This window comes from Canis lupus, chromosome 8, assembly GCF_003254725.2.
Source record: "Canis lupus dingo isolate Sandy chromosome 8, ASM325472v2, whole genome shotgun sequence".
Taxonomy (NCBI): domain Eukaryota; kingdom Metazoa; phylum Chordata; class Mammalia; order Carnivora; family Canidae; genus Canis; species Canis lupus.
In genome coordinates, this window is record NC_064250.1 from 51,565,213 (window position 1) to 51,578,714 (window position 13,502).

The 13,502-nt window shown below is 35.7% G+C and overlaps 1 protein-coding gene across 20 annotated transcripts in view; it reads left to right on the plus strand.

Annotated features, from left to right (window-relative positions):
* Nucleotides 1-13,502, plus strand: part of NRXN3 (neurexin 3) — a 1,528,419-nt gene that overhangs the window by 591,863 nt on the left and 923,054 nt on the right. For 17 of the 20 annotated variants that reach the window (XM_049113340.1, XM_049113345.1, XM_025442408.3 and 14 more), the window contains one exon: nucleotides 323-349. The exons of the other annotated variants lie outside the window; for them this stretch is intronic. In XM_049113340.1, coding sequence (XP_048969297.1) covers nucleotides 323-349 — 27 coding nt within the window. The remainder of the gene's footprint in view (nucleotides 1-322; nucleotides 350-13,502) is intronic. 20 annotated transcript variants of the gene reach the window in all.

The following is a 13,502-nucleotide window of genomic DNA, read 5'->3' on the forward strand; positions in this document are numbered from 1 at the left end:
GAGTAGGTTTTTGGAAAAAAAAAAAAAAAGGAGCAGCATACTCGGTGTCTATTGTGGATATATATGTATACCAGTATATATCTCTATACATATGTGTATATATATATGTGTGTGTGTGTATATATATATGTATCCAACTTTACTAAATAATATACTGTACATATACACCCACCCTTAAACTTGTACATACTGTATATATATAAAATGGCCACATTTCTTGCGTGTGTCTGTCCCCGGAAGGGTGGACTGATTGTTTTTGGATGTCTGCAGCTGTTACCTTGAAGGATGCAATTTCATCTTTCATTTATTTTTCCCCATCTAGACTGTATCAGGATAAACTGTAACTCCAGTAAGTTTTCCCTCAAGTTTCATTTTGTTCTTAAAAAAAAAGAAAAGAAAAACTGACTTTATTTTGTTTACTGTTTTATGAGCTGTTTTTTGTTTGAATTATTTTTTGTTCTGATTATGGAGTTGGGGGGAATCGGGGTTGACAAGATGAAGGGCTGGGGTGAGGGTAACGGGCTGAGTGTGGCCCAGGGTGTGGTTTCTGAACCGGGGTGGGTCCTCTCTTCTTTCCTTCCATTTGCTCTTTATGCAGAAAAGGAGGAAAGGGCACCTGGATAAGGAAACAACTTGAAATGAATTGAAATGGTAATTTGTTGTTTTGGGGAAATAATCCTCAGGGGTGGACAAAAAGCATTAGAGCAACCAGAATGCACTTCTCCACTACCAAAAGCTTCAGAAAATAAAAGCAAAGTTCATGACCCAGAAGGTGGCTGCCAACTCTGACATTTCTTTCCCAGCATTTATCACTGTAGGGTTTTTTTTTTTTTTCTCAGAGGGTGAGCAAGGCATTGTTCTTGGTGATCATGCAACATTTTAACCAAAGACTTGAGACACATTCTGGCTCTGCTGAATGAAAAATTGAAGCCTATTATTTTTACTTTATTCCATTCAAATATTCTGGCTCTTGAAGAGGGGTGTTAATGAAGTGCAGGCTGAATAGTACTCATGTGTTTCTTCCTCTGCCTCAGAAATAAGTAGTAACTGGAGTCATGAGGTCAGAAAACAGGGGGAGAGAGGAAGAATGGGCAGGAGGGAAAGAATAGGTCTCATTGATAAAAGGAAGGAAGGAAGAAATATACTTTGAGTCTTATAGCATCTTACATCAGTTAAGATAATTAAATAACTAGGGTAATTAGGGTAATTAGCTCTAACAAACAATCGCAACATTTCAACAGCTTGACAGAAAACAGGTTTATTTCTCCTTCAGGCAAAATTCAGTGCCAATGCCAGCTTTCTTCAAGGAGGTAATTCAGGCATCTAGGACTCTTTCATGATCTGGGTCCACCACCCTTCCTCACTTCTATCCATATCCATAGAGAAGAGAAAAAGAGCTTGGATATAATGCAGTGTGTTTTTGTTCCCTTGCCTGGAAGTGATGGCACAGTGCATCACTTCTGCCCAGATTTTGTCAGACATGACTCCATCCAAAACGCAAAGGAAGCTGGGCAATATGTTCCCCCTGTGGATCCAGGAAGATAGAATTCGATTTACTGAGCATCTAACACACATGATTTTCAGTATTATCTTCTCTTTTTTACTTCTTTCCTCATTAAGGCCTTTTGGTAGAAACAAATTCAGAAAAGGAAATAATCCTACTTTTATATTTCATTTACTTGTTTATTCCATCATATTTTACAGGTGCTACTAGCTTAACCTTCTTTCTTGGGAGATGATGACAAACTAATAAAGCCCGAGTCCACTTTTTTGGGGGGCAAATGTTTTATATAAATCAACAAAAGAAAAGAAATGTAAAAAATCAGTATAAACAACCACTGCCTAAAGCAGAGTGCTTTATGCTTGTCTTGGCGTCATTTTTAGTTAATTTAAGCAATGTCCTATTTTGCTGTGTTTAAACATTTCTAATTAGCCAGAAATCTCTCATGATAGTTAGATCATTAGAAGCCTAATTGAAACATCTCTTTTTTCTAAAGACTGGTGTTTTCTCTTTCTTCAAGCAGCTTTTTTTCTTTTTTAAGATTTTATTTATGAGAGAGAGAGAGAGACAAAAGCAGGCTCCAGGGAGCCTAATGTGGGACTCAATCCCAAGACTCCAGGATCACGCCCTGGGCCAAAGGCAGGCGTTAAACTGCTGAGCCACCCAGGGATCCCCCAAGCAGCTTAACTGAGATATAATTTCCATACCACAAAATTCATCCACTGTAAGCCTACAATTCAGTGATTTTTATTAAATTTATAGAGTTGTCCAAACACCACCACAATCACATTTTAAAGCATTTCCATCACCCTCAGCCTCCAAATTTTCCTCAGGTCCATTTGTAGTTAATCCTCACTCTCACCCTTAGCCCTAGACAACTACCTTTTTGCTTTTATTCCTATAACTCTTCCTTTTCTGGACTTTTCATATAAATGGAATCATATAATATGTAGTCATTTGTGTTTGGTTTCTTAAAAAATAGTGCAGTATACCTATGAAAAGCATGAAGGTGGAAAAATCTCATTCAAAGTTGAATCTAGCATCTTCTGGCTTGGATATTTATTTGCAGAATAGAGAACTGAAGGAATTATTTGATTGGGATATCAGGACTTACTTTTTATGCTCAAGCCACACTTTATCTCACAATTAATTTCACATATTTCATCTGATCAGCCATGAAAAGTCATCATTAGACAAGTTCCAGAATTCTTTCTTCTAGGAGGACAGTGCCTCTTCTCCAGGATATAGATGCCAGCAGGTTTTCTAAACCTGATCAAAGATTTTCTATTCAGAGCCACCAGGGCCATTTCCTCATTGAGAGGAAATATGTCAGCAAAGATGTGTTCCCTACTTTGATCACAGTACAGAAAGAGTATAACTAGTTTTTGTTCAATATTTAGGTAAAGAGCCAAGATTGGATTTTGGAAATCAGTTTTGAAATCTTAAGATAAACCTTTAACATACTAAGGAAGTTAATTTTGGCAAGAACATCAGAGAAGGAATACATAGTGCCCACTAATTAAACAGTGGTTGAAAAGACACAAAACAAAACAAAACAAACCCTGAGTCCTTTAATCTAAGATCTTTAGTGCTGTGGTAAATAGATGTGTACCCAGGGGAATGTAGGGTCACAAAGTGAAAGTGACACATTTTCTTGAAGTCAATTTTAATTGTTGATTTGGAGTAAAAACTTGAATTGAGACCAAAGCGATATATTATGCAGAAGAATGCAAATAAGTGTGAATCTTATTTAGTTTATGTATCTTCAGTTTTAAGGAAGACTAAGAATTCAAAGACATATCATTTTTATTATGTATCTTGTCTTTTCCATCCCTGGCATTACTGGCACTTGGGTGGGAAAGTTCAAGAACGCTATGCAACTGAAACAGGTACAGGTAATCAGAATTTCTCAACCTCTTTCCTTGTGGACTAGATGTCAATGTTCAGTTTAGTCTTTTATAACATCTCAAGTTGTTTCTGTAATAGGTGTGTAGATCCTTACTCTTACCCAGTTTTTTTGATGGATTGATTTGTACCCTGAGTTTAGGAGGGAGGGCTTTTCCACTTACATCTCAGCCTTGTCTCCAGATGTCATTTCAATAGAAGTTGGAAGGTGTTACTGCTCACATTTTAGAACAGAGATGCTTTTTTCCTTTGGAGGGACATACCTAATTGAGCTTTAACCATGTTTGAATTTAAGTTCATGAACTTTTCCAGGAATCCTTTTTTAGAATGCCCGTAAAGTCAGGTAAAATACAAAATGACATCATCTATGTTTTTCATCTTCATCTGCTGCAAAATGTTTGGGGAAATGGCTGTTTCCAACAGTTTGTGTCACACTCTTTGGAATGGGATAAGAGCATGAAAAAGAAGGATGATCTTCCAATGTGAGGAGAAAGCAACTGGCCATGACAGAGGACAGTGATCTTGAGATACAAGTCTCTTCTTTTGGACTCTGTTGGCTGGTCCTTTCATCAATGACTTTGGCCTAGCTCCATGCTGAGGGTTTCCAAGAGGAGGAAACATTTTTTTTTTTCTTTTTAAAATCAGCTTCACTGCTTTCCTTCCTCTTTGTCTTTCTCTTTTCCAATTCTTTGTCTTTCCCCATAATATCAATGATGTACTTATGATTATTCAGTCTAAATCTTGCTACACCTATTGTCCAAATTCTCCAAGACTACCACATAGAAATTCTTCTCTGGCTTCTATCACCAGCCATATATTACAGAGTGTACAAATCGAGGCCTTTGGTTGAAATTGAGACATTGCTGGATTTGGCTCATTTGGCAGGAATATTAAAAATATATATATAATCAGGAATTTCCAGTTTAGAACTTACTTTTAAATTGCAAAAGATCAACAGAGTTGGCAGTCATCATGGTGATTGAACTACAGGGTGGCCTGGAGCACTGCTAAAGAAAACAGGGCTACTTTCTGGGGAATTTCTGGAGGAAATCACCTGTTCCCATGGTTCCAGTTCCATGAGGCTGGCAGTACCCTAAGAGGTATGTGGTTCTGAAAACAGGTATGGACTTCTTATTGGTCTCATGGATGTTTGCTCAAATCAAAGTATGGAAAAAGGTTTGTTGTTTTTCACCTTGTCTGATTATGACTTTGACCTACAATTTCCTAGCCCCTCCTTTATTCTCTTCCTTTCAAACTGTGTGCAGCATAGCTTGAATGAATATAGTATAGTCATATAGTCATATTCATGACTTATGAATATGACATGTATGAATATAACAAACACATAAAAATAAATGTCAATATCATGCTTTTGTTTTTCAGCCCTTCCCTTCTCTGAAAGGCTAATTCCTCTGTGTATGGTCATTTTTTTTCTCAATCTTTCTAAAAAGAAGTGTATTTATCATACAGAAATTGTGAATTTGTGCACATGCCCGATTATTTAGACAGATGAAGGACCCCTTCTCCCCCACCAACTCCTATGAAGTTCAAGTCTTAATGTATCTGTAACAAGATTCATTTTTTTTCTTGTTAGATATAAAGGAGAAAAGAAATAGAGTGCCATACAAAAATATACAAACACTCAAATGTCACCCTGTACTCACTTGTGTTAGAGAACAGCTTTGGTAATCTTGTCAATTTCCATAGACTGTTATCTTTGAATCCTCATAGAAGCATACAATTATATAAGAGCTATATTAAAATAACATCATAAGGATATGATACCTCCAAGTCATACCTCTGAAGGCTACTAGTATTTACTAAATATTCCTTCTCTTCCACCTGCTTGCTTAGCACTTGGTTTTTGCCTTTGGGTTAGATTCTATGCCTTAGTCTGTTTTTAAGGAGACTCGATTTCCAGTGTTTTGGCCAAGTCAACAGTGTGTGGGTGTTTCTTGCTTAATTTAGGCACAGCTTCATGAAATGTAGTTTATTACACTAGGATTTTGGAGATTTTTGCTTCTCTTTTTTCTTTCTTCCTTCTCTGTGGTACCAGACTATGTTATTTCATCTTTAGGCCTAGTTTATCTGGAAATCCCAGAGCTGAATTGTTTAGCTCATCCTTTTAACTCAGAAACACATACCTCAGGTCAACCAGGAAGACTGACTTCTTCACTATTAAAAATCTTCTGGGAAGGAAATTCTGGAATCCTCTTTGGTATTTGTTTCAAGATTTGGATAACCATGGCTGTCAGTCATTTGCCTGACCATATTACTTAGAGTTTTACTGGAGATGAAAAATCACAAAGCAGAATCTTCTATATAATAATGTATTGTGTATCAAACTGTCAACATCACACCTGAGAGTTTCTATTACCATACTAAATGATTATGCTCTACCTTCCTCAAAATCTGATTTTTTAAAAAATAATATATAATTTTGTTTCTCTTTGGAATGTTTTATATTTTTATAACATAAAACACTTTAAGCAAAAGTTTATTAATAGTATCAATAATAGCCAGATTTGAGTATGATAGTAAGATGCTTCCTAAACATTTAATATTAAACTCTTCTTAATACATACTAATTAAGATGGTTTTATTTTTAAATAGTTAAAAAATTGTACATGGAACAAAGGAAAAGTAAAAATTCTCACTCTTATTCCTTTCTAGAATCCAAATTTTCTTTTTCAGAGACAACCAAAATTAAGTCTTTTGTATATTCTCTCAGAGATAATCCATGAGTATACAACACACAGTTATAACCATATTCTACCCCTCTTTTCCTTCCTTGTCCTTCTTAACACAATGTTAGCACATTCTTTTGAATTTTTCCCCTTTCACTTAAAATGTTTTAGGGGCTATTTCATGTAAGAATATTAAGGTCTCCTTTATTTTTTTAATGGTCACATAATATTGCGTATTATGGAGATATCATTATTGATTAAATCAACACGCTACTGATACACATTTAGATTTTTTTCAGCTTTTTAGTACTGCTAAAACTAAGAAAATGTATGTTTTTGTTTATTAGTCTTTGCAAGCATATACAGGGATATCTATCTGATAAACCCCTAAAAGTGGAATTAACTAGGTCAGCAGATGACATGACAAAAACTGATATTGTCCAGTTGTATTCAAAGAAGTTGTACAGATTTACATTCCTACCAGTAATATGTGAATGTTTGTTTCTCTTTACACTTGCCATACCATATTATCAAACTTTTTATTTGTGTTGTCAAAATACTCTTCAAAATGTTGCTATCACATATTCCAGGGAGAGCCATTGTCACCCTTTTTCTTCTATCCTTTTACTTCTTCAAGTATACATAGATACCATTTTTACTCAAAACTTTGGTGTGGATTTCTAGAAATCTTAAATAGAAATCTACTATAGCAGCATTTACCATGTTAATCTTGTTTTTGTTTTCTAGTAGGCATGTGTATTACAGAAAGGTGGCAATATGTTATAGTAATTTTGTGTGTTTTCCTTCTTGTCTATGTTAGATTCCCAGCAAAGAGGCACTTTAGTGCAATTACCAAGAGCAAGGAGGACTCATACCAAATAGCTTGGGTTTAATCCTCATCTTCACCACTAATGATCTATGGGTCTGTGAACAATTTATTTTATTTATTTTATTTCTAGGTTTTCTCTATTTTAAAATGGGCACGATGACAGTATCTATCTGTTTGAGTGAGAACAGAACCTAGAACACAGTATGTGCTTTATGTGTGGTGGTAGTGATGATGATGATTATGATGAAGATGATGATGATGATGAATACTGTCATAGTATTTCAACAGAAAGGATGATCTTTTGAGAACTATACTTGTTCAAGAATGGATAGCTGTATATTTCCAAAACCATAACAAAATTATAAGTAACTTAATAGGTGCCTATAAAATAAGCATTCTACTTTCTCCAATCAATTACTCAGGTAGTAATGCTTTTCAAGGCCATCAGAGTTGCATTGGATTCGCACCAGTAATATTATTAATAAGACTATGAATGAGACCATCATGGGGTCATATTGGGATTTTTTTTACCTCTTGGTGCATTTTGATAAATAAAAACTTGATGTTAACCCAAAACTAATGAAAATACTGTAACTTCATGAGTTCTGTGTTTGCTTTTGGAATCTTGATATAATTTTAATAAGCACTTAATAGTGGTCTAAAGTTAAAATATCTGCAAAATGCACAGATCTGGCTAGATGATATCATAATATTTGTGGCTTTAATATCTTCTAATATCAATTTCATATACTCTAAAGAGGAACCAAAATAAAATCGAGTCAGAGCAATAAGAGTTTTTTCAGCAAGGGTATATATTTCTGGCTTAAGAGTCATCTTCTTTTTGGAGGTCTTGTATTTTGGTTTCAACTAGTTTATTGAAGCATAGTATGATGAGCCAATATGTTAAAGATTCATACTTGGGGCTTTGGGTGATTAAAATCATGCACATTCCATACAAAGGCTAGTGGCTCAGTGTTTATCAGATCTATATGTGATGCCCATTAATAGAAAACTAATGACCTTTAAGCAGTTAGAACTACAGTACCACCCACCACCAACTTCTGGGAATGTCCTTTGAGAACAGATTAAATGAAACACTAGCCGAAGAAACATCTTCAGTGGCTAAAGCCTAAGGCCACTTTTTCTCTGATCTCAAAATGGTCCCTGAGCTCTAGAATACAAATATATCACCTTTTGGTCTGCTTTTCTTATGTACAGTGAGCTCCTGATGTAGAAAAATCCACTCAGGAGGTACTTCAGCAACTATTCATCTGGATTTTAGAAGAGGTAAAGGGATTGAGATCAAGTGCCCAGTTAAAGAGTAGATGCGAAGTCAGAGTGACACATTAAATTATAAGTAAGTGGCTTCCAAAGGACTGTGTATTTTGTTTCATCAAAGGAAGAAGCAGAGGAAGTTGCAGAGGGTAAAACAGACTATGTTGAAAACACAAGACCTCACAAAGTATATAGATATAAACAAAGTTCATAGAATTACTGATTTCTAGGAAAGGTTGCTAAATAAAGGAGTAAACTTTCTCTAAACATCTTAAAAATAGGCAAACACCTTGCCAACCTAGGAATGAATGATCTATTGTGAACCAAGGCCAAAGAGGTAATGTAGACTCCCAGATGTGTTCTCTAATTACAGTTCAAGCCACTGGTCTTAATTGTGTTTAATCAGTGGCATCTTATGTCAGCATAGCCTAAAATTTTTATGCTGATGTTGACCACTGTTTTATTTTCATGACATGAAGCTATCATGGATATAGTATATTCTCAACAAATAATTAAATCAACGAGGTAATGAAATTTGCCTCTCCCTCTACCGTAATTTATTATTACAAATACTCTTAGTAATCAACATAAGAACTACAAGCTGACAATTGTAAACTGTGACTTTTGTCATTCTAAAAGGAAGAAAATTAACCAAGAATGATTTTGTTCTCTTATCTCTAAAATCTTAAAGAATATATATTACTTTCCCTGTAAAGTAAGAGACAAAATGAAGATTTTCATGAAGTCTCATTTGACCAGGTTTTGGTTGAAATCCAGAAAATTTAATGAAAGAAGATGAATGCATATTAGCAAATATTATATGTTGTCACTCTTCCTTGTTCTTCATTCACTTATTCCAAAAACACTTATTGAGAGTTAACTAGATTCCAGGTGTTGATGTTAGTTTTAGGAGTTTATACTATGGATATATAAGGAAAGTGCAAAGGGAATTTAGAAGACTGAGATGATCTTCCTCCTCCTCCTTTTCCTCTTCCTCTCCTCTTCCTCTCTTCCTCCTCCTCCTCCTCCTCTTCTTCTTTCTTCTTCTTCTTCTTCTTCTTCTTCTTCTTCTTCTTCTTCTTCTTCTTCTTCTTCTTCTTCTTCTTCTTCTCTTTCTTCTTTCTTCTTCTTCTCCTTCTCTTTCTCCTTTCTTCTTCTTCTTCTTCTTCTTCTTCTTCTTCTTCTTCTTCTTCTTCTTCTTCTTCTTCTTCCTTCTCCTTCTTCTCCTTCTTCTTTCTTCTTCTCCTTCTTCTTCTCCTTCTCCTCCTTCTCCTTCTCTCTTTCTCTTATAGAAATTTGAATTCAGGTGCATGTACAGATGGCCCCCAAATTATAATGGCTCAACCTCCGTTTTTTTTTTTTTTTTTACTTTAAAATGGTGTTAAAATGATGTACATTCAATAGAAACCATATTTTGAATTTTGATCATCTCCTAGGATAAGGATAAGTCCATGATGCTGGGCTGTGGCAGTGAGCTGTAGCTCCCAGTCAGCCATTTGACAATGAGGGTTCTGTTTCACTTTCATTTTAGTATTCAATAAACTATATGAGATTTTCAACACCATATTATAAAATAGCCTTTGTGTTAGATGATTTTGCCCAACTGTAAGCCAATTTTCAGAGCATGTTTAAGGTAGGCTAGGCTAACCTGTGATTTTGGTAAGTTAAATGTATTAAATGCACTTTCAATTTGTGATATTTCCAACTTATGATGGATTTATTGGGTCATTAACCTCATTGAAAGTTGAGGAAGATCTACATCTCTAAAATCCAGATGAGTTTCTCATAGATTTTGTTCAGGGATGGTTCATTTCAATATTCAATTCAACATAATAGTTTCTTTTTTTTTTTTCATAATACTTTTGACCCTTGAACAATGTGAGGGGTAGGAGCACTGACCTCCTTGCCATGGAAAATCCACATATAACCTTTGACTCCCCCAGAACATTACTCAAAGAGACTAAAGTTGATCAGAAGATTACTGATAACATAAACAGTAGATTAATACATTTTCATGTTATATGTATTATATACTGTACTTTTAAACTAGAGTAAAGAAAATTAAGAAAATCATAAGGAAGAGAAAATACATTTACAGAAGTACCCTGTTAAAAATCTGCATATAAGTGGATCTGCAGCATTCAAACAAATTTTTTTGAGGGTCAACTGTATATGTGTTTTCCTTGTGTTGAGGTCCTGAACACTGATCTACTTAGCTAAGTCTTTTTCGTGATCTCTCTTTTTTCTGTTTTGGCTTACCCTCTATCATCTGACCACCTACTTGGAGCCAAGCAAGGTGTGTTTCTGCTCTCCTTTTAACAACTATATTTCGGGCACTGAACTTTTGAGTAAAAATGGTATTTCTGTTTTTCCTTCTACTTTTTTGAAGATTTCTTCTTGTACACTGATTCATTTTATTTGTGTAATTGCCACAGTAATATTTGTAAGGTGACAAGTTCATTAAGTATTAGTGTTAGGTACAATTCGTATTTTGAAAATTAGGAAGGACCACTTTATCAGTGAGCTATAGGATATGCTAACACTATCAACCAAATCCTCTATTCCTGTTTGGTGATAAGATAAATACATCAATGAATATACTTCCCATTGGGCCCAAGAATACGTAAATGTGTGTGCACGTGTGTGTGTGTGTGTGTGTGTGTGTGTGTGTGTGTGTGTGCAGATATGTTATGTATTACAGCAGGCTTCGCTTATATGTTATGGAGGAGAATATTTAATTTGAATTGTTTCCAGAATAATTAGCCACAAAGTGTAAGTCTCCCTACTGATTCAGAGCATCTCAACAAACACAGGTTTTCTCAATTTTAGCATTAATTTTGGGAAGAAAACTTAGAGACCAGGGTTGTTGCTTTTAAAAGAAACAGTAGTTTTCTGGCTATTCTGTTGACTAAGTGACTAAAATCACAAAGCTTTTAAACTTAGAGTTTATTGGAAGTTAGGGAAATGAATCTTAAAGGATATGTATTTTTTCCTTCTAAAAATAAAATTGTTTCAGAGTAAATCTGATTATATAATAATTGAACACAAAAGGATTACAGTTATCATCAAAGCTTTGTGCTAGCACTTTGTCAGAAGCAGTGTTCACAATGGCTCTTGGAAGGGGCCTCATTAAGGAGTGGGAAGCAAGAGAATATATCTAGGGGTAAAAGCAGGAGGTTATAATGATCTAAATGCCCATCTTCCTGAATAGCTGAAGTTACATTGCAGTGGAACAATGTTAAAAGACCTGTGTGTTCCAGAAGAGAGACAAAATGCATCAGAGATCGTGTCTCCAGAAGCAAACTCTTGAATGGTTAAGAGCTCAGGATCTTCCCAAGAGGCCTGCTGGAGCACATTTTTTATTAGCATCATATTACTAATGAGGAAATCAAGGCTTATAGAATCCAAACGTATTGTATAAGGTCTCAGAGTGATTAGTAGCGGGACTGAGTTTTTATAAATCTAATTTTCTGATTCTTAATCAAATGAGAACTCTTTGTCACCTATGTCAAGCTACCTTATAATGATACCACAGAAGTTGTTGTGTTTTTTTTTTTTTTCAGAATCAGTAAAAGGAAAAAAGATAGCAAGGAGGCACCACTGTAAAGTCACCAATTAGAAAGAACATAATGACCTAAACTTAAATGAGGGATGAACAGCAACATGAACAGAATGAAATTTAGTTTTGAACCTAGGAGATGACAGAAATAAAATTGGTATAATCCACAAGTGTGGGTAGGTTAAAATCTATAGCATAAACAGAGGGCTACTCCTCTGTTCCAGAGGTAATAAAAAGGAAGAAATTGGAAACACTAAAGGGAGGAGGGAAGAAGACCCCTCTATTTCCTGTGAGTGGTTTTCCTGTGATGGTCAGTCAGGAAGACTTTTTCCTTCCTGCCCTCCCCAGAACCTGAGGGAAAGGATCAATCCTGCTGACCAAAATGAGAATGCCCGCAGGAATGGAATGGTGAGAGCAGCAGGGACAGAAGGCATGAAAGGAGCAAAGCAGCAGATGGCAACAACAAATGTGTGCAGGATAGGCAAAGATGAAAAAAAAAAGGGCATACAAGTATCCCTTATGGAGCAGTGGAAGGGTAATGTTACTTATGGTGGAAAAATTCTGTATTTTTCTCATCTCACAGGGGAGGATGAAGAGATATGATGAAGCCATTGGGCTAAGGGATGGCCAGAGGAGGATGGCCATTGCCTTGTGAGAAGAAATGATGTTTGAAATTAAACTCACACCATATTTTCTGTCAATAGTTGGGATGTTTAATTTAACTGTTGGATTCACTGATTGTTATTTACAAGAAAACCCTTTTTATAAAGGAACCAATTTAACACAAAGCTTACCAATTGTCAGAAATAGGAAAGCTAGATATTGTATCACCCTGATACAATGTAATGTGCCTGTCTGTGGCTGAGTTTATCCATATCCCTACACAGCTCGTAAAAAACAGAAGAGTGGAGGATCATTAGGATCTAATGACTAATATCTCAAAGACATGAAAATTGAATGCTAAGTGAAGACACTACTCCATTCTTTTCCCCTCCAAGTCTTCTCTGAACCTTTTAGCTCTGCCACAGCAGAAATGGATGCCAAGTCCATAATGAGGACATATGCAATAAAATTTTAAAAATCCTTGCTCTTGTTACAGAAAGTGCATCAACTTCCCAGATGGTTACTAGTTACAGTAAAAAAATAATAGCAGAGATTGAGTATTTTCTACATGCCAGGCACTGGGATGAGCAGTTTGCTTGCATAATCTTGTTTAATCTTCATTCCAGTCTTATAAAGGAGGTGTTATCTTCATTTTAGAAATGAGCCTTAATTATGCAAAATGCTTTGCCCAGCTTCAGATTCAGGCTCTTTGGTCCTAAAGCCATGGCTGTTCACTATGTCCCATGGTGCCTCTTCTGCTTAGATGCTGCAATACTGATGCTCAAATGAATGCACTCTCCCTCCCTAGGTCAAGTGTTGATGGGCCCCATGAAAGATGCCACCTCTAGTCATCAGGAAACCCATATTCTTTAATATTAATCTTTCTGTAACCTTGACCTTTCCAGAGTCAGGTTTCCTGAGGTCAGATTTATAGGCATATTCCTGTCCCATTCTTGTTCATAATAGTCTCTAAGGCACTGTTTAATTCTATGATTGAAAGGTCCTTGGCATTTAGGGATGCATAGGAGATGAATTAGGAATTATCATACAGGCACAGAGACGGCTAAGAAGAGGATAGTGCTATAATGCCATAACTGATTATTGCTCAATTATCCTCCATGTGCCCAGTGCTTTGTGTACCTT